The sequence below is a fragment of the Mustela erminea genome, chromosome 7 (assembly GCF_009829155.1).
Source record: "Mustela erminea isolate mMusErm1 chromosome 7, mMusErm1.Pri, whole genome shotgun sequence".
NCBI classification, from domain to species: Eukaryota; Metazoa; Chordata; class Mammalia; order Carnivora; family Mustelidae; genus Mustela; species Mustela erminea.
The window spans coordinates 90,397,203-90,419,206 of NC_045620.1; the positions used below are offsets into that span (position 1 = coordinate 90,397,203).

At 36.8% G+C, this 22,004-nt stretch overlaps 1 protein-coding gene across 3 annotated transcripts in view; it reads right to left on the bottom strand.

Moving 5' to 3' along the window:
• EXOC6B (exocyst complex component 6B) overlaps positions 1-22,004 on the bottom strand; it is a 615,706-nt gene that overhangs the window by 274,788 nt on the left and 318,914 nt on the right. For all 3 annotated transcript variants that reach the window (XM_032352447.1, XM_032352446.1, XM_032352445.1), the window contains 5 exons: positions 16,655-16,726; positions 15,837-15,934; positions 14,238-14,343; positions 13,245-13,354; positions 3,750-3,861 (listed from right to left, as the gene is read on the bottom strand). In XM_032352447.1, the coding sequence (XP_032208338.1) occupies positions 3,750-3,861; positions 13,245-13,354; positions 14,238-14,343; positions 15,837-15,934; positions 16,655-16,726 (498 nt within the window). The remainder of the gene's footprint in view (positions 1-3,749; positions 3,862-13,244; positions 13,355-14,237; positions 14,344-15,836; positions 15,935-16,654; positions 16,727-22,004) is intronic.

Consider the following 22,004-nt stretch of genomic DNA (forward strand, 5'->3'; position numbering starts at 1 on the left):
ATGTAAGCAAGGACCCCTTTTGTTGCTGTCCTTGTTGTTCACTTACTTATCTATAAGGTTTAGACTGGTGCCTGTTACACAGTAGGTACTCAATACTATAAAGTTAACAAGCAAGTTATTTATCTTAACGGGTTGTCTTGCTCTAATCTTCTAACTTCTCTTAGTTGAAAAACCATCTCTGCACTAAATCTGGCAATCACTGTTTACCTGCCCAGACCTCTTTTTTAACAATACCAGGTAATATGCCTTGAATATAGATACTGTTCTAAGCACTTCGTATGTTAATTCAATCTTCACAACAACCCTCTGAAACACATGCTCTTATTGTCCCCATTCTACACATAAAGCCAAGCCATTTCCTCAGCACACATTTGTAAAGGGAAGAGAACCCAGGCAGAATTGGAACCCAGGTACTCTGCTTTAGAACACATGTTCTTTTTTTTTTATTTTTATTGTTTTTTAATTTTAAGATTTTATTATGTATTTGACAGAGAGAGAGAGCACAAGCAGGGGGAGTGGCAGAGGGAGAAGCAGGCTTCCCGCCGAGTAGAGAGCCCAATGTGGGGCTCGATCCCAGGACCCTGGAATCATGACCTGAGCCAAAGGCAGACGCTTAACGACTGAGCCACTGAGGCGGCCCTAGAACACATGTTCTTAACCACAGCTCAGCTGCCCTTCTTCCCACAGAGCTAGAAGCAGCAGCCTAAGAAAAACAACTAACCCTGTGCTGACTGAATGGGGATAGGCACATAAGGTCTGCGGTGCAAGTCATTTAAACTACAGCAAGCGAGAACTCAAAGGAAATGTTGTTGTCTTGGCTAAACATGGGGAAGCAAAGAAGCTTCCCTCCTTGTTTGAGGAAAACAAGAAAGCTAGAGTACAGAGAGAAAAAGCCGAAAGGATAGAGTGCATGGACAGGAAGAAAAGAGGACATGAGATACTATGTAAATTCAAATAAGACAGGTCGACAGAGAGACATGAGTTTATGGGAACTTTCAAGTCCTAAAGATTGTCCAACAATCTGAAGTAGGACTTGGTGAGTTTCGTCTGCTTGTAATACAACTGTTGTTGGAATGGCGATGTGCTCGCTGACACAAAATCATCTCTAACTAGAACAATTTCCGTATTACTATGGACTTCTTACAAAAATCCCTTTGTTACGATGAAATAATTAAATCGATATGAAAGGCATTACATTACAGTAGAAGTGAATTAAGTCTGGGAAAAAACAACCCAGACATAGGTCTCATTTCTATCATTTTGTTAATGACATAACCGTGGGCAATCTCCCTAAACTTTAATTATGCTTTCCATAAAATGGGAATAAGAACACATGCCCAGTTAGTTCCAAATGTGACTGTTCCAAATGAGATGGTATCTGTGATGGGCTTTGCAGAGTACAAACTGTTCCACAAGTGTTACCTAGCATGATGATGATTTTAGATGGGAACTCACTTGAGTTTCCTGTAAATGAGGATATAATGTCTTCTTTGCCCAAAGGGGAGTAACATAGTTATTCAAAGATACACTGGATGGTAATAAAAATTACTGGGTCTGTATTTATCTATACATGTATACACCATGGTAATAGCCAAAATAAATAAATGTGTGCAGATGTTCCTTTAGCCATGTGCAAAGATGTTGATAACAAAAATGCATTATTGCCTAGAAAGAGCCAATGACTTAGGAAGAATACCTTTGCTGAAATGGTACAGGGGCGCCTGGGTGGCTCTCTGGATTAAGGCTCTGCCTTCAGCTCAGGTCATGATCTCAGGGATGGAGCCCCGCATCGGGCTCTCTGCTCAGCAGGAAGCCTGCTTTCCCTTCTCTCTCTACCTGCCTCTCTGCCTACTTGTGGTCTCTCTCTGTCAGACAGATAAATAAAATCTTTAAAAAAAAAAAAAAAAAAGAACTACTGAGTCTTCCTATCCTGACCTGATCTGTGCATTACCCTAAAGGTCAATGGAGTCAGGAAAACTGAAGAACTGAAAAGTTGGGTCTTTCTCTTAAGATGACACGGTAAGGGGCGCCTGGGTGTTTCAGTCAGTTAGACGTCTGACTTCAGTTCAGATCATGATCCCAGGGTCCTGAGATCGAGCCCCATGTCGGGCTCCCTGCTCAACAGGGAGTCTGCTTCTCCTTCTCCCTCTGCCCCTCTCCCTGCTTGTGCTCTCTTTCTCTCTCAATAAATAAATCAAATAAATAAATAAATCTTAAAAAAAAAAAAAAAAAAAGATGTCACAGTAAATCAATGACACAGCCACAGCTAAACTCAAGACCCTTCTAAGGCCAAAGCTGTTTCTATCACACCATGTTCCTGCTATGCTACTTGTTTAAAATGTTTAAGGACACTGCTAAATCAAATGGCATCAGAAAAGTTATATCGAGAGTTGTAATACAGAGACAGCTGACAAAAAAATAACAAGTTTCCTGTCCTACTTGGGACTCATAAAAGGAGAACAGTATGATATAACAAATATAGGAGGGCCTCTGACTTTTCACTCCACTTCACTCCACTCTCCTTTTTTCTTAGCCTTCGTGATGATGAAAATAAATTAACCTATTCTCAGACACATAAAAATAATACCTAATATTTCTATACCAAACAACAGAAAGGAATCTCTGCAAAATGAGGGAACTGTCCTTCAAATGTAACTTTCAATTGTAAAAAAGTTTGTTCTAAGTGGAACTCAAACAGTGCCCAAGTTCCACATTATAATATTTTAAAATTTTAACACAGGGAAAGGAACAAGCAGTCCAAAATCAGAAGGAAATGTTCACCTGGCTTCCAGCTGTCTTTACCCATGACGCAGCATCATTAACCATTTGCCTACTTCCACCATTATCTTTGACAGTGTATATCTGAAAATGTCAATTTTTTCTAGAGCAACTGACTTTCAAATTACACCACCTCTACAAGTAAAACAGATGGCCAACAGCCTTTCCCTTTCCCTGTGAAAAAAATTCCTCCAAGCTCTCGCTTTTGGCACTATAATTTCCATAAAATGGCAGGTTGACGCTCCCATGCAATCCTGGGTTTCCAAGAGAAAGGAAACTTCACATCTTTCTAAATTTTAGGACTATATGCCAAAGTGCCAAATCTTCATTTTGCCAAGATACTGTTCTCAACGTGTATGTAATATCCCTCCTCGTTTTGTGAGATTCTGTAAGCTTCCACAGAAATGTGACGATTGCCTTTCTCTCACATTTCCGCAATCCCAAATCCCTAGACTTAGATGCTGATAAAGAGTAATTTACCATCCATATACATGAGGTATCTCAAAAACAAAAGCTGAGTCTAACACTAACCATGGACTAGAAGCGCTAACATCCTTGGCATCGGTGACTTATGCAGACAGAACGCGATTTCATGTTGCATGTTGTTTCAGAACTGCCACTCATTTAGATAGGAACTTGACGGTGACTATATTCTCCCACCAACAATTCTGTTTTTATGTAATTGATGACAAATAATATCAATTTAACACAACAACATTGGAAAGGAAAACCAGTTAGGCTGGTGAAAATAATGAGAGAGAGAGAAAGTGACTTTTCAAATATGTAACAGATTTCTCCAAAGTGACCAAAGAGAGAAACAAATTATCTGTTTTGCACTTTCACCATTAGGAATCCATTAGGAAAAACGTGATGGACCATATAGAAAGTTATAATTAACTCACAAACGGGCCCCAAAGCTTAGACATTTGTTCACACATTGCCTTGGCTGCCTCCATTAAGAGCAGCTTTACCTCAGTAAGTCCAATATTCTTCCTTTTAATGACATTCTGCAGGGAGTTGCTCAGAGTCCTGGTTAGCAACAGGTTTGTAGATTTGCGAATCATGTCATCGACTTCAGTGGAGCTGAAAAAGAATTCTCAAGAGTCAGTCATCCCAGGTAGCAGATTAGTTTGCAAACAAACAAGGCGCCAGTGTTACTTCTGATAATAATAATAACAACAACAACAATAACAACAATGATAATAATGGCAGCAGCAAATAACATTTACCTTGTGCCAGAAATTAGATTCCAAGTATTTTAATACATGAAAATTCACTTAAACTTCAGACCAATGATACTAAATAGTTTTATTATTATTTCTAGTGTACAGAGGAGGAAATGAAGGCACAGAGAAGTTAAGCAGCTTATTCAAGGTCACACAACAGGCACACAGCACAAAAAGGATTTTAACACAGGCCATCTAGCTCTAAAGCCCACAGCATTTAAACACTATACTATAGTGTCTCCAGGGTAGATGAGGAATTCCCCTGCATGATTCCTTTCTCCTATACTTCCAAGTTCCTTCATATATTGTTAATATTTAGAATTTTCCAACATGGACTCCCTATTGGCTTCCTGTACATTAGCTGGTAAAGGCCCATAAGAAAAGATATCTCTGCTCCTTTACTGTCATCTTTCATATAAGGTCTATTTTGCTCTGATTCCAATATAACTGTTTCAGACCAGTAGTTTAATTCAGCATAAATGTCTTATAATCCTGAATATCCCCCAAATGATAAATCTTTAACTTATTCACTAATTTTTACAATGGACATTATTAAGCCCTTATCATATGGTGGTGGTGTTGTTTTAAGTAAACTCTATCCCCAGTATGGGGGTAGAATTCACAACCCCAAGATTGGACATTATTAAGCCCTTATCATATGGTGGTGTTGTTGTTTTAAGTAAACTCTATCCCCAGTATGGGCGTAGAATTCACAACCCCAAGATTGGGAGTTGAATAGTCTACCAACTGAGCCAGCCAGGTGCCCCAAAATGACATTTTCTATGCAAAAAAAGGAAACTAAACATAAAGAAAATGATTCAACAGCCATCTTTATATACAAAGTTTTAAAAAAGACAATAGTCTTGTAACCAATAGAGTGAATTCTGGACCTATACAGTCTTCATGAGCCCCTGAAAGCATCACAAAGGTGGCTTTCTATAAAAGATATCCTTTTAAGACAAGTATTCCCTCAATGATAAGGTTACTATTGTAGAAATACTAGATTATAAACATCAAGAGATAACTGTAAATAGAGATTTGTGAGTTCTTTGTAAATTTATTACTTGTGGACAGTGGTCACAAAATTTATCTCATCGATTTCTCTTTCTAGAGAAGAAAGTAAGAGGCTTAGTAAAATCAGATTTAAAGTCTTACAATTCTAAATATATAGGCAATCCACATTATCATGCTCTATGAAAAACAGAAAAATACTAAAAAGAAACAAGACTACAGAACGCAAGGACATAATCAAAAAAAAATGATACATCAAAATATTTTTACAGGGTCCATGCAAAGATACATTTAACTGACCAATACCCTCTAGCCCACTGCTGACCTTTCCAAAATTATTACTGAACTGAAATGCTTCATCCACAAATATACGAGGTGCTGTGCATTGTGTTGTGGAATAATGAGATCAAAATGGCGAATGAACCAAATAGCTATGGTTCCTGCCTTCATATATTTTAAATTCATAATTATATCAGGTCAACTGTAATATGAGCTACAAATAAGTATAGGTTGCTATAAAAGTGATTAACACAGGTGTCTAAAGTAATCTGGTGCTCCTGATATTAATTGTTCTCATCACATCCTATACTGATTATGTATCTCTACTATGATTTAAGATCCAGCAGAAGTTCCACATTTGGATATGATGTAGAAGATCAAGAAAAACCACTATGACCTCCATAACAACAAAAATGTTAGGTCTAATATTAAAAGCTGTATTTTCCTTCAATGTCAACACAGTGTAATTAACATAAACACACACACACACACACACACACACACACACACGTACAACAGAACAAAACTGTATACCACACCAGGACACATCTTTGAATGGTGAGCGAAGGGTAGCAGTCACTTTCATACATGAGGCCATTTGCTTAATCTGGGCACAGATGGATAAAGGATAAAGGACTGAAACAGTCAGAGGCTGAAAGGCTTTGCTGAGATGAGGAGAAATCAGCCAAACCTTTCACAGTGTGGGCTACTATTACAGTTTGGAATCCGGGAGAGCCACAAAACAAAAATAAAGTAACTGACCCAACAATTCTTCCCTACAAGAGTTCTCCTTGGTGAGGGCAGTGTGAGAAATCAGAGAGAGATCTTGCAAATTTTGCAAGGGGTTTTGGATTCAGGGCTACAGAAATGCAATCCAAAAGAGAGAAAAAAACGAAAGCTGAAACCCATCCCAGTTCAAATCTCGTTAAGATCAGAGATAAGCTCCTGGATGAAAGCTCTGGAATTTCAGAGCTGGTCTTATGCACAAAGAGACTTCTGCAATAGCATTTGAAATCAGAAGTAATTTGAAGCTAATTAAAACTGAGATATTCAGTTCACTCAAGTAATGATGAAATCTGAATGATCCATCAAGCAGCTAGGAGTTGCAAAAGAAGAAAAAAAGAATGAGAAAGAAGAAGATGACATGTTTAAAGAAATATAGGCAAAATCATCTCCAAACATGATACAATACTTCACCCACAGATCCATGAGGTTTAGTACATCCCACACAAAATGAATATAAATAAAACAATAAGATCATCACAGTCAAGCTGTAAAGTCCAAAGACAAAAAGAAATCTTAAAAACAAAAGATTTTAGGAAAAAAGGGAAAAAAGGCAATACATTCAGAGGAACAATAGGAATAATGGCTTATTTCTCTTCAGAAAACAATGGAAGCAGACAGTGGAATGCAATCTTTAAAGTGTGGGGAAAGGGAGAACTAGCAACTTATTCTATGCCTTAGAAAATACATTTTTGAAAATAGAGATGATAAAAATACTTTCAGAATAATTTTTTAGTTATTTTAAAGTATTTTCGAGGGGCCCCTGGGTGGCTCAGTCGGTTAAGGGTCCAACTCTTGATTTTGCCTTAGATTGTGATCCCAGGGTCCTGGGATTGAGCCCTGTGTCAGGCTCCATGCTGGGTGTGGAGTCTGCTTAAGATTGTCTCTCTCCCTCTCCCTCTATTCCTCCCCTGCTCCCCCCCCCGCCGTCTCTAAAAAAAATTTTAAAAATTTTAAAAATTAGTTATTTTAGAATTTTTTTTCTTTTTTTTTTTTTGAGAGAGATCACAAGCAGGCAGAGAGGCAGGCAGAGAGAGAGGGGGAAGCAGGCTCCCCGCTGAGCAGAGAACTCAATGCGAGACTGGATCCCAGGACCCTGAGATCATGACCTGAGCCAAAGGCATAGGCTTAACCCAATGAGCCACCCAGGTGCCCCTAGAAATATTTTTTAAAGGTAAGAAAATCCAACACCAGCAGATACTAAAGGAAATACTAAAAGAAATTTTTCATGCTGAAGGAAGATGATACCAAAGGATAACGTAGATATGGAGGAAAGAATAAGAACGCCTCAAAATGGTATATGTGTGGTGGGCAAAAATAAAAACAAATTTTTTCTTGAACTTTAAAATACTATTAAATGTTCAAAGCAAACACAGTAACATATTTTAGAATTAAAAAGAGGTATATATGTGTAAGATATGCCAACAACATAAAAAAAAAAAAAAAAAAGGACAGAAAAGAGGTGCCAGGGTAGCTCAGTAGGTCAAGTGTCTGCCTTTGGCTCAGGTCATGATCCGAGAGGCATCAGGTTCAGGGAGCCTGCTTCTCCCTCTTCCTCGGCCATTCCCCCGCTTGTGCTCTCTGGCTCTATCTCTCTGTCAAATAAATAAATAAAATCTTTTTTTAAAGTGTTAAGAAAAAAAGGAGTAAGAAGATAAATTACTCTATACTGTTGAAGAGCCTTAAATTACATGCAAAATGATATAATATTATTCAGGGTAAACTATGATAAATTAACAATGTACACTGTAATCCCCAGAGCCACCATAAGAACAAGAAACTTAAAAAACCGAAAGGTCATACTCAAGTAAAGCCAATAGGGAAAATAAATCATAATACTAACATAACCTAATCAAGAAGGACGAGAAACAGGAAAAAATGAGGAAAATAGAAAAACAAAGACAAATAAAAACAAAAATAAGACGGCACACTTAAGTCCAACCATATCACTAAATTCATTAAGGTAATGGAATAAACACTCCAACTAGGCAGACTGCATAAAAAAATAATACGTCGGGGCACCTGGGTAACTCAGTCCATTAAGCACCTGCCTTCAGTTCAGGTCATGATTTCACGGTCCTGGGATCAAGCCCCATGGAGCCTGCTTTCCTCTCCCTTGGCCCCGTCCTCTGTGCTTGTGCCCTCTTGATCTCTCTCTCTCAAATATATAAATGAAAAATCTTAAAAAAAAAAAAAAACAGTATACAACTATTTGTTCATTCAAAATGACACATTTTAAAATAAAGGCACATGCCCAAATCTTATGTTCAAGATAGCACTCAGTACTCAACACTCAAAAGAAAGTGGGCTCCTTGCATAAATCAATGATACCATGGTTAAGTAATGTCCCAAAATGTGACAAGAATATATCAACAAGGCACAGGAGCTAGTATCTAATGGCTTGTGTGCCCTAAGTCTGGACAGTCTGGCCATCAAAACAAATACAGTAAAGGAGTGAACCAAGTGAATTAAATAAGAATCCGTGAGTCTCACCTGAAGGTAGGTAGATAATAAACAGAGAGATAGAGAGAAAATAAGTAGCAAGGAAGCAGATGGAGGACTCCTTAAAAGAGAATGCCAAGTAATACACAAGGAATTAAGAAACCATAGATTAATTAAAAACCATAAGCCAGTAATTTTCTGAGTGACAAACTGATTCAGGCAAGAATCATGATGGATACTGTAAGGGGGCGGGAGGTGAAGAACATTTGATAAGTAACAGAACACAAAGTATTTCAACATAAACACAAACATTACTTATTATAAAAACAAAATGATAATTATACAGGGAGAAAAGACAATATCTCAACTAACTAATCAAAATTAATATAAATAGGGCTTCTGATACTATACACACACACACACACACACACACACACACACACACGGATACATACATAGCAAGAAGTAGTTGGAAGGGAAGGAAAGAAGGGAAGATCACATATGTTCCTTCCAGGTAAGAATTTCCTTTTGTATCATGTGTGCATAAGGCTACAGGTCCGTTGGAAATGAATTATCAACTTCCATTCAGCTAAAAAATTTTACTTTGTTTCTGAAAGTTATTTCACTATCTATAGAATTCTCACTTGATTTGTTCTTCTAAGTCCTTGAAGCCTGGCACTCCATCGACTCAGGCTTGCATAGTTTTTGAGAAGTCTGACGTAACACTTCTCACTATACCTGCATGTAGCACCTTCTCTTTTCTAAATTCTTTCAGCTCTCTCAAGGGTTCCAGAAAATTTTTCATTTTGTAATTTATCTGTTTTGTTTTGTGCTTTTTTCATTGTTAGGGAGGAAACAATACTCTTTCCGGCTTTCTATATTATAAATAGAAGCAGAAATATCTCATAGTAATTTGCTTTTAAAAAAAAGAAGTCTTATGCATGTACATGTATTCACATGGAAGAAAAACTAAAAAAAAAAAAATTTCCCAGATGTAAAGAGTAGTCATCACTATCTGTTAAAATTTTGAGTCTTTAAAATTTTTCTTCTTTGAACTATTCTCTGTCTCCTAAATTCTTTACAGAAATCCAATTTAATAACTTAAAAGACTATGTATATATATGTGTGTGTGTGTGTATTCTTATTTTTTAAGTCAGGTGCAAGGGCTAGAACATTATTTTACCAAAGCCATTCCATTTATTTGCTATCTTTAAAAAGAATTTTCTTTCAAACAGAAAGAGTTTTGTGTCCTCAGAATTCATATATATATATATATTTTCAACATTTCTAATGCTATTCAGCATCTTCCATTCAATGTAAAAGGGGAAATTTTTACAGAAAAAAAATAGGAGTTTCATTTATGAGGATAACTACCTTCCAAGTTTCATAAAAATCTCAATACCGGGGGCGCCTGGGTGGCTCAGTGGGTTAAAGCCTCTGCCTTTGGCTCAGGTCATGATCCCAGGGTCCTGGGATCGAGCCCCACGTTGGGCTCTCTGCTCCACAGGGAGCCTGCTTCCTCCCCTCTTTCTCTCTCTCTCTCTGCCTACTTGTGTGCTCTCTCTCTCTCTCTCTCTGTGTCAAATAAATAAAATCTTAAAAAAAAAGAAAAACTCAATACTGTAGGTTTTCCCATTTTAGGAGTCTTATGTTTAAGAGAACTAATTGTTTTTATACATATGATTCTCATATCCCAAATTATAATCTCCCCCCCCCATGATTGTCAAAGAGGTCTCCATCACTGCAGGTTATAAGGCAAAGGTGGCCTAGAAAATAAGGTAAGTAAACCAAAGACTAAAGGCAGCTATAAAATCTTCCCAAATTGACTATTTTTGTTAATGTTAAACAAAACAAAGGGGGTTTTCAGACTAAAGCTCAAGATATTCAAGCAAGAAAAAGACTTCTGAACAATTTACTCACACTATCCCCTTACCATATTACCTTTCCTCCAACATAGAAAGGGTCACTATGCAATGAACTTGTAATATTTTCTATACATAACATACGTGACAGTACCCTAGAGACCATTCTCGGTTGTTAAGTCTTTTGGTTGTGGTGGTGAAGGTGGGCCTCAAGGGGTTAAAAAAAAGTTTTGGTTTATAACTTCCAAAGATAATCTCATTTCCATGCAACCATTTCCATGAAAACAACCTCATTTTCAAAGAACAGAACAAATTAACTATACAAACCCTATGCTTCATTTTTACTCAGTAAGAATGATTATCAAACAAGTGACTCAAACTATTTCCAATTATGTTTACTTTTGGAGTTGCTTGGCATGCCATACATTCCATTCACTCATTCTTTTTTTTCCTTTCTTTTTTCTTTCTTTTTTTTCTTTAATTTACTGAGCTGGTGCAGGGGATGTTGTGCCGAACAAAACATTAAATGCTTCTGCTCTTCAAGAGGCCTTTTCTAACATCCTTAATCCGTCTCAATTTTTGGCTCCTTTGTTGCTGCTATGTCTCTCCATCATAGCACAACTATCCAACCGTTCAGTCCCTCAGCAAGATTACACACTCCTTGAAGAAAGGACCATATTTTCAGCATCTTAATGTCCTCACTACCAAGCATAGCCTGATAAATAACAGTTTACTTATAATGTAAGGTGAATAAACCAGCAATGAAATAAACCAGCAGTCTAGTACATACAGAAACCCAAAGACACAAGTAGAGTAATAAAATCTAAGAGGAGTTTTGATAACAGTATTCACAAGGTACAGAAAGAGCACAATGGAGTCAGGAGATCAAGTCCATTAGGGATGGAAGTGGTCAGAAAGGTTTCATTCAGTAAAGGCAGAAGGTGAACCTGGAAGGATGGGTGGAAGCTTGTTAGGAGCACTAATGAGGAAAAGGTAATTTCATGAGGAAAGCCAAGTATAAAATAGCACATTAGGATCAGAAAACAGCAAATAAGTTGGTAGGACTGAAGCACGGAGTGACACGGAAATTGCCTAGCATATGAACCTGGAAAGGTATACGAAGGACTAGGTCAAGGAGCAGGGGAGGAGGCAGGCAGATAGGGAACTGCGTCAGGCTCAAGTTCGAACTTTATGCAGTAGACCACCAGGAATCCTTGGAAAGGTGAGCAGAGTAAAGCTAAATCATAAGGTTTGATTTTAGAAGAATTACTCTAGGGAACATACAGAACAGAATGAGGAGAAGGAGCAGGGGAGGAGGCAGGCAGATAGGGAACTGCGTCAGGCTCAAGTTCGAACTTTATGCAGTAGACCACCAGGAATCCTTGGAAACGTGAGCAGAGTAAAGCTAAATCATAAGGTTTGATTTTAGAAGAATTACTCTAGGGAACATACAGAACAGAATGAGGAGAAAGGGCAGATGGTTGGGAAAGCAAAGTTAGACATTTCAGAACAATTAGGAGATTATTTAAGTGGCCCAAGTCAATTATAACCACAATGTGAATGAAAGCAGCAACACTGGGAAGAGAGAACTTTAAAAAAAAAGAGCTACAAATAAAAAAACATGCAACAATCAATTTTGTTGATTAGGGTTAGAGAGACTAATTTACAAATGAGCACTGCCTTCATTTATTAAATGGGGACAATTAACACTTAACACTGTGACAGCTGAGACAATGTATGTAAAATACTAATACAGTAAAGCCAAGGGGTAAGAACTGTAAACTCGGCAGTACTCTTTTTGTTGAAGGTGATGCCTGACCAGATTTGAATCCTGGCTTAAACACTTATTCCTGTGTGACCTTGATAAAGTTACTAAACCTCTCTCTGCTCACTTTCTTCCTCTGAAAAATGGAGTATACTTTCCAGCACCTCAGGGATTAGTACTATTTTCAGTTTTACAGATGTTTTCAATATATGTGTAATTTGTTTACAAAAATGTAGACCAATGCTTGAAACTTTGTTTTTAATAAAAATAGTTAATAGAAAATAAGGAGTTGAAATGATTCTTAGATTTCTGGCTTGGGTGAATGGTGGTATCATTCACCAAGAGAAGGGAGTTCTTCTAGAAAAGACAATAATCTTTTTAAAAAGATGATCTAAAAGATTATTATTCACAAAGATGATCATAATGACTATGCCTCTTCAAATTCTTTAAGATGAGCTAAGTAGTCTTCTAGGTGTTTTGCAAGTCATTTCTCCATATTGCAACACTCACCATGGTATATTTTCATGCTTAAAACCCTCAGTTCATACTGACAATATCTGAGGCTAAAGAACTGTCTCTTTTACTTCTGCATTCCCAGTAAGAAGGATGTATCTGGTACAGAAATAGGTTCGGTACACATTAGTCAGATAATTTAACTTAAAGGAGACGAGGATACCTTCAACAAGCCCAGAGAATATTTGGAAAGAAGGATATTTTCAAAAGATTATACTTTCTACACCGCTAGTAGTCTTAAAATTTCATTAAACAGAAAGCAAAAATCAATGTACTGTCTTCTAGTCAATTCTTACTAATAAAAAAAGTGTTAAAATGCAAACTTACAACAAAAATAGAGAATAAGCTAAGTAATACAAACAAAAACAATTTATTAGCAAGTTTCCAACTTGCAAATTTGTTGGAACTTTCCAACTTCCCCTTTTACCGTGATTTCATAATATAGCAGGTGCCATGCTGTGAACGGCTAATATTAATACTTTCAAAATCAGAGCTGAAGGGGTTATGCAAAGGTTTTCAGAATATTCATGTGCCTAAGAGTCACAATTTCAACATCTGTTACATTTCCATTGTTTCAAAGCATACCTTAGGTGAAGATCTTCCGAAAACTTCAGGCAGGCATAAATAAATTCTTTAATTTGGTTGTAAACTTTTGGCACAAATTCAGAGAAAGGAAACTTTTTTGGAAATGGTTGCTGTAAATGCAAGAATTAATGAAAGCAAGTCACAAACTAACATATGCTGACGATACTTATAAGTCAATTAAAATACAAAAGGAATTTTCCTCCACGTTGCAAACTGTCTATTTAACATCCTCAAATTAAAGAAAGTGTTTCCAAAAGTTTCCTGATGCTGAAAAGAATAAGATATAAGCTTAAATAAATAATAATTCAAATGTCTTTCAACACATGAAGGGCTTAAAAAAAAAAAAAGCTGTGCTAAGTATAAAGCAATAAAAAGGAATGAATTATTGCTACATACTCCAACTTAGACGAATCTCAAAAGCATCACACTGAGTGAAAGAAGCCAGCCTCAAAACATTATCTACTGGATGATTCTGTTTATATGGCATTCTTGAAAAGTCAAAAGTAGATAGATAGCTACCAGATCAGTTATCAAAAACTGGGGGTTAGGGTTGGGAGGAACTGATGAAAAAGGAGCAGCATGAGGGAACTTTTGGGGATGACGGAACTGTTTCAATATCATTATTGTGGTAGTACATATATGACTCAATACACTGTCAAAACCAATTTTTTGGTTTTACATAGCATGGAATTACATAGCATGGGACAATTTTTACTGCATGTTTGGAGAGAAAATGTCCTAAAACTATAATGAAAGCAAGTATTTCAAAGTATAAACAACACTAGAACATGCCTAGCAATACTCCTAACACTTCAGAGGTAAAAGGACCCTCAGGTCATCTACTGATTCCCAAAACAGGGACTTCTGTTCTTTTAATCCCCAAAATCTCTGAAGGTGTTCTAGAGGTCTAATGCATTGAGTTGGAGGTAATGTCTTCAATAAAACTGATAAAATGAAAACTTCTGGAGGATGGCAAAGCAAAAGTACTCTTACCTTTTCCAGCTCTGTATCTTGGAATGGGAACTGTCCTACCACCTTTTTATACATGTCTTCACTTGTTACTGGTATAGGACTGTAGTTGTCAGAATCAAGTATGTTTCTAGGAAGAAAAAGAAGGAAGGAAGGAAGGAAGGGTGGGCTGGTTAATCACTGTCGTGATCACAAGTAATTTTCAGGTAAACTCAAATGGTTGCATGTTTCTAACCACCCAAACCAATGTTTTCCAGTCCCTATTCTATTCCTTCCACAATGACGCTATCTGTTTCAGGTAAAAACATCTTTAACAGAAGAACAAAAGAAAACTACGCTCTGAAACAAAGGGAACACAGTTGCGAACATGAGCTCATAGTATCTGAGATTTAAAGATGAGACAAACTTTCATAGCAACGTGTAGAAGCCGTGAGGCAAATGAGTAGTAAACAACAAAAGGATGGATGCTTGCAAGAAAAGCAGAAAGGTTTTATTTGGGGTTTTTCTATTTGCTTGTTTTTAAAGAAAACATATTTGATTATGTTCTTTATTCTTGTACTAGATCTTCTATTCTAACTTTCAAAACTGGCAGATGAGGAAAAGTAACTTCCATAATAAATCCAAATTACATTCACTTACTTTCACCTACTGTTCTGTACTAAGGATGAACTTCCCTCCATAGGAACTGGCCCCTTAACAAGACTGGAGACTCTCTAAAAGCAGAGACCATACTACCAAAATCAAAGTCAAATTTACTAAAGGGGTAGGATTAGGCACTTTCGAGACCATGGGTAGATGATGTTACTAATTTTCAAGGTTCCTACAGACAGAATCCTCCCTAAACACAACTGCACCATTAGTAAGATTAAAGGAAAAATGTAAGATCTTAAAGTTAGAAGAATCTAAAAACAGGGTAAGTTGATCTGGGGACAGGGTCTTGCACTAAAGCAGGAAGACCACTTTAAATAAAAGCATGAAGGCTCAAAAGGAGAAGAAACTCAAGTGATCTGACATGGGTTGGTGCCAGGAAAACAGTCCAAGGAGGTATCTGTCAATGTGAGGTGTATCAGAGGAGCTCTCATATTACTGTATACATGATGCATGATGTAATAACTAAATAATACACTTCAAACACTGCATTGTAATAGATCTCTTCTCTAAATGTAGAGAAGGACGCATTTGAGGAATCACATGAGTAAGTCTTCAAAAAAGGTTCTCAAAAAAGCCTAAATTATTCAAAGGGGCTCAAAGCTACTACTCTATGAGTGAGCTATAGACTAGCCATAACCCCCAAAAATATATTAAGAAGACACAAGATGATTTGAATGGTATGAACTAAGGTATTGGACATTTATTCAAGGCAGGGGGAAAGCCAAAATGAGGTCTGGAACTCTCCACATAATAGACCTGATACACTGAGATCAGATATCTTGGGAGCTTTGAAACATTTCTACAATGTGCTTAAATTCTGAATCATAACTAGGATCAAAGCTAGAATAGATAGGCCACACATACTTGTTGCTTATTATATCTGAGAAGACTTATGTATAAACATGTGTATACATACCAGCACATATGTGCACATGCACATACAACCACACATGACCAGAGATCATTTCTCACCTGAAGATACCTGCCCACTTCTTTAGCAGAGTTTCACTGTACTGATCTCTGATTTCCAACAGCATGTCAAAAAGCTGATTTACAGGAAAACCATACACCTGAAACAAAATAAGAAAATGTCTTCATTTTACAGGGCGATTTTTTTTAGAAGCAACATGAGAGAAATCAGGCACTGAAATAAATTATCCTTCAATTTAAATGAAAGCATGACAGCAACATGTTTCATTCCCACCTAACATCCAGTACTTATCTCTCAAGAATTAAAAGATACCAATAAAAATATTTAAGCCAGTCAAAAAAAAAAAATAGAAAGATGAAAATTAAAATCAATATATACCATATACCATGTCCACAAAGTTCTCCCGGCAACTCCTCATGTGCCCTTAGCAAACTTCATGAGTAGGGAAAGAAATTTGAAATGCTACCCACTTCTAATGCTATCCTTATGGGATATGATTGGTGGTTCAAATCAACAATTGTTATTCAAGATAGTAGTTAAAAAACTCCAAAATCATTCAAGCACTGTATCTGAGTTAAGGACATTTTTTAAAAAAACTAATGTAGTGAGTGGTTCAATTAATTGACTAGCTCTGAGCAAAAAAAAAAAAAAAGGGGGGGGTACTGGAACTATTTATGAGAATATAAATTGGTCAAGGTAATGATCAGGAAATGCTATAAGAAGATAAGATCTAGCTCTAGGAAAAGAAGAAACACAACCAAGAACTAAAAGGCATTTACTCAAGCTGGGTAGGTGAGGGAAAGATCTGGAACTGATGGATACTATTCTAGATCACTCTATGTAAACAGAAGTCACAAACCTGAAGTGTGTCAGCAAAAAGCACAATGAGGTTCTTCAAATCCAACACGAGGTTTGGATCAGAGCAGTAAGACTAAAGGAAATAAAAGACAATGAGGAAAAAACATCTTAATTATTAAAATAAACCTAAATTTTGAATTCTTTCAGTGCTTACTGCTTTACCTGGTGAAGGGTCTCTAGAATGGGTCTAACCCTAACCTTTTCCTGGCTCAAGGTAACACCAGATTTAGCCAGGGAAGAGATGGGTAGAGCCTCCCATAAGCCATGATCTACATTTTTAACAGCTGGAAATTTAAAAACATACTTCTAAATAATTCTTCAGTCAAAAAAGAAATCAAAACTGATACTGTAGATTATCTTAGAATAAACAACAATATAATACTTGATATCAAAGCCTATGAAGTGTGCCTAAAGCCATTTCAAAATATATTTATACTTTTAGAGGCAAACAGAAAACACAGAAGATTGAAAATAAATTAAGCACTCAACCCGTGAAGCTCTAAAAGCCAAAATTAACCATAAGTATATGACAGATCAATTTTTTTTTAAAGATTTTATTTATTTATTTGGCAGACAGAGATCACAAGTAGGCAGAGAGGCAGGCAGAGAGAGAGGAAGGGAAGCAGGCTCCCTGCCGAGCAGAGAACCCGATGTGGGGCTCGATCCTAGGACTCTGGGATCATGACCCAAGCCGAAGGCAGAGGCTTTAACCCACTGAGCCACCCAGATGCCCCCAGATCAATTTTGATCAAATGAGAAGGGGAAATAACATAGAGAAGATATGAAAGACTTGATCAATGAAACCAAAAGCTAATTAAAAATATCAATGAAGACAAATCTTGGGCAAGCCTGATTAAACAAGAGAAAACAAAAGTAAAGAGCACAAGGAATACAAAGAGAAAATAAACATAAATACAGAGGAAAGGTTACAAACGGAGTCCATGTATAATCTCTTATCAATAAAACTGAAAATTGAAACAACATGGAAGATAGGTTCTGTGCACAGGAGTCAAAGATGCATGTCACTATGTGAACAATGTGAAATTTTGATATTCAAATTCTCTTGATTACAGTCTGGTTCCTTCCTCTCTACTGGATCTCCCAATTCCTGAAAGAGGTGTGTTGAATTCTCCCACAATGGTAGGGTTCATCAATTTTTTTAAAGATTTTACTTATTTGACAAAGTGAGAGAGAGCAAGAAAGCACAAGCAAGAGCAGAGGGAGAGGGAGAAGCAGACTCCTGAGTAGGGAGCCTGACATGGGGCTCCATCCTGAAGATCATGACCTAAGCTGAAGGCAAGATACTTAACCTTCTGAGCCACCCAGGCACTCCGTCTAATTGAATTTAAATTTTTTTAAAAGGCTATTGTCTTTTTGGTGGGTTAAAACTAGAATAATACAAAATATTCCTTTCTTCTCCCACTTAATAGTCTTCAAATTCAATTCTATTTGCCTTGGAGAATATTGTGATTTCTGCTCCTCTGACTTTATTTTCACTCTTTTAAGGTCACCATAATGTATGAGTAGATCTCAATAAGCAAACTGTAAGACAGCCTCTTTGACATTTACTGACATGCTGAACCTACTCCACCTTACTTTCAGTTTTTTATTTACAATGATTTCTTCTTTTTTTTAATTTCATGGTTTTCATCGGATCATAGGTTTGTTTTTTTTTTACGTTTTTTTCTTTTCTTTTCTTTTTTTTAATTGCTTTTCAGTGTACTAGAATTCATTGTTTATGCACCACACCCAGTGCTCCATGCAATACGTGCCCTCCACAATACCCACCACCAGGCTGGCCCAACTTCCCACCCCACGCCCCTTCAAAATCCTCAGATTGATTTTCAGAGTCCATAGTCTCTCAAGGATCATAGTTATTTTTAATTATTTTACAGTGGTCACTAAATAAGTCATATACTTTCTTCCCACTGTTTATATGAAATAATCCAGAGTTTCCATTTAAAAAAAATTTTTTTTAAGATTTTATTTATTTGACAGAGAGAGAGACACAGTGAGAGAGAGAACACAGGATGGGGAGTAGGAGAGGGAGAAGCAGGCTTCCCACTAGGCAGGAGCCCGATGCGGGCTCAATCCCCAGGCCCAGATTTGACCTGAGCAGAAGGTGGACCGCTTAATGACTGAGCAACCCAGGTGCCCCTAAAAAAAACTTTTTAAACATTAAGTCTCTCTCCTCCTGTACAGATTCTTAATAGAGTTAAACTTTATAAGTTAATCACATGCCAGCTAATTAATTTATCTATACTGTTGCCCTTTTTTTGCACACATTTTATTTAATCTATCCCATCTTATATTCCGGATTTTTCATTTTTTGTAAAATGCCAGTAAAATAGGATAAAGATTAAACTTCGAATCCTCATCCTGTTTGAAAAAGGCTTTTTTCTGCCCTTAAACTAAAATACAAAATTTCGGGGCGCCTGGTGGCTCAATGGTTAAGCCTCTGCTTCGGCTCAGGTCATGATCCCAGGGCCTGGGTCGAGCCCCACGTTGGGCTCTCTGCTCAGCAGGGAGCCTGCTTCTCCTCATCTCACTCTCTGTCCTGTCTCTCTGCCTATTTGTGATCTCTCTCTCTGTCAAATAAATAAATAAAATCTTTTAAAAAAATATAAAATAAAATACAAAAATTTCTCCCATCCTTTGGGAGAATTATCTCCCATCCTTTACCCTGCTTGACACTCAATGCAGACTTCTGACTACAGGAATTCAGTCTTTCTTCATTGCAGGGAAATTTCCTTCTTTTAATTCTTTATTTTTTAAAGTCCCCCACTTGGTGACTATCCTTTCTTTTGAAATGTCTATTAGATATAATCAAAAATTAATACCAGGGGGTGGGAGGTTGGGGTACCAGGTGGTGGGTATTATAGAGGGCACGGATTGCATGGAGCACTGGGTGTGGTGCAAAAATAATGAATACTGTTATGCTGAAAATAAAAAATATATTTGAAAAAAAATAGTATCAGGTATCCATCCACGTTTCTTAAACTTTCCTTTCACATTTTCCATCTCTTTGTTTGGTCCGTATTTGGGGATATCTATTATGTTTGACTTTTTTTTTTTTTAAAGATTTTATTTATTTATCAGTGGGAGAGAGGGGGAGAGAGCGAGCACAGGCAGACAGAATGGCAGGCAGAGGCAGAGGGAGGAGCAGGCTCCCCGCCGAGCAAGGAGCCCGATGCGGGACTCGATCCCAGGACGCCGGGATCATGACCTGAGCCGAAGGCAGCTGCCTAACCAACTGAGCCACCAGCGTCCCATGTTTGACTTTTTATTCTTGATCACAGAATGATAGGTAGTTTTATCTGTTTGATCTTTGAATTAAATTTCTCTCTTTGGGTAATCAGAGATTTCAAGAAAGCAACGGTTTATCTTGGCTCATGTGCTTCTTTTTCCTCCTTACTAATTTTTTAAAAATTATGAGTACAGTATACCTCAAGAAAAAAATGAACAAAACCTATATATACAATTGTAGCAGGCAAACAAAAAGGAACAGCGCCAGCATGTGGGACATTCCCACATGCTCTCCTCACAGCTCCTTTCCTCCCCACTCACGGAAATAGTATCATGACTTTTATGATAATTACCTCCATGTCTTTCCTTATTTTTTTGTTTCTTTGCATTTTTAACTTAACAGACTTTTTTTGGCATAGTTTCACATTTACAGAGAGTACAGGAGAGTTCTCATACACTCTGCACACATACACCACAGTTTTCCCTGTTACAAACACCTTGCATTCGTGTAGTACATTTGTCACAAGGGACGAACGAATATTCGACAATTATTAACTAAAGACCATAATTTATATTAGGGTTTTACTCTTGTTTTTGTGTATTTTATAGGTTTTATAATGACATATTCCTCCATTACAGTGGCATGTTTCAAAGCCCTAAAAATCTTCTGTGCTCCATGTAGTCCTCCCTCCCCGAATCCTAGCAACCCCTCATCTTTTTACTGCCTTCATATTTTTGCGTTTTCCAGAATCTCATATAGACGATCTCTGAACTGGCTTAAAAATATTAACAATCAGGAGTGCCTGGGTGGCTCAGCGGGTTAAGCCGCTGCCTTTGGCTCAGGTCATGATCTCAGGATCCTGGGATCGAGTCCCACATCGGGCTCTCTGCTCAGCAGGGAACGTGTTTCCCTAGACCTCTTTGCCTGCCTCTCCGTCTACTTGTGATCTCTCTCTGTCAAATAAATGAACAAAATCTTTAAAAAAAAAAATATTAACAATCAGGTTGTAAGGTATTTATCCTCCCCAAAATAAAACTATTCAGATTTTGACTGTCACTGAATTAAATTTACAGGTCAATTTTGAGAGAACTGATACCCACAATAAGACTTCCGATCAATGAACATGATACAACCCTCAATTTTAATTACGTCTTCTTTAATTCATTTTAGTCTCTCAGTAACATTTTAGAATTTTTCTCCACAAAGGGCTTAAATATCTTTTGTTAGGTATAGCACTATTACTTTTTATTTAGGCTAACTGTACAAATTTTATCTTTTAAAAATTTTAACCTTTCAACTTTTGCTCCAGGTTTATAAAAACAACTGATTTTGTACAATGGTTTTTGCATCCAGGAAACATGCTAACCTCTCCTATCAACTGTAAGAATTTTTCTGGAAGTTCCTTTAGATTTTCAACGTACAAAAATATATCTGCACAAATAGCAATTTTGTTTCCTCCTTTCAAAGGTTAACATGCTTTATTTATTTATTTTTCTGTCAGGACAGCACTGGATATGACTTCAAGTGCAAAACAAAAAAGGAGCAATGGCAATTAAATATGGTATTTGTTATAGGTTTCTCAGGATGTCTTTTATCAGTTTAAGGAAATTCTCTTACGCTTCTAATTTCCTAAGAGATTTTAGCATAGGCTTATGGTGTGCTTCATTAAATGTTTTTCTGTATCTATTGAAGTTATTTAAATTATATAAATTTTCTTTTAATCTACTAATGCATTAAATTACACTAATAGACTTGCAACATTACACCAAGTTTGCATTTGCCACTATAAACTCTACATATTAATGCTATTTGTAAGTTGTTGGATTCTGTTTTCTAATATTGATTTAGGACTTCTAATCTCTATGAATGAGCCTGATCTATATTTATGAGTTTATGCAATTATACTACCCTCTTCTGGCTTCATTATCAAGATTACATATACTTCATAAAATGAGTTTCTGTTTCCTCTTTTCTGTTATCTGAGAGTTTGTGTAGAATATGAGTTGAAGACAAAATTCCCTATACTAGGGGATATCTTTTCTTTTTTTATTTTTTTAAGAGAAATTTGGGGTATTTTTTTTTAATTAATTTTTTTTTGAAGTAA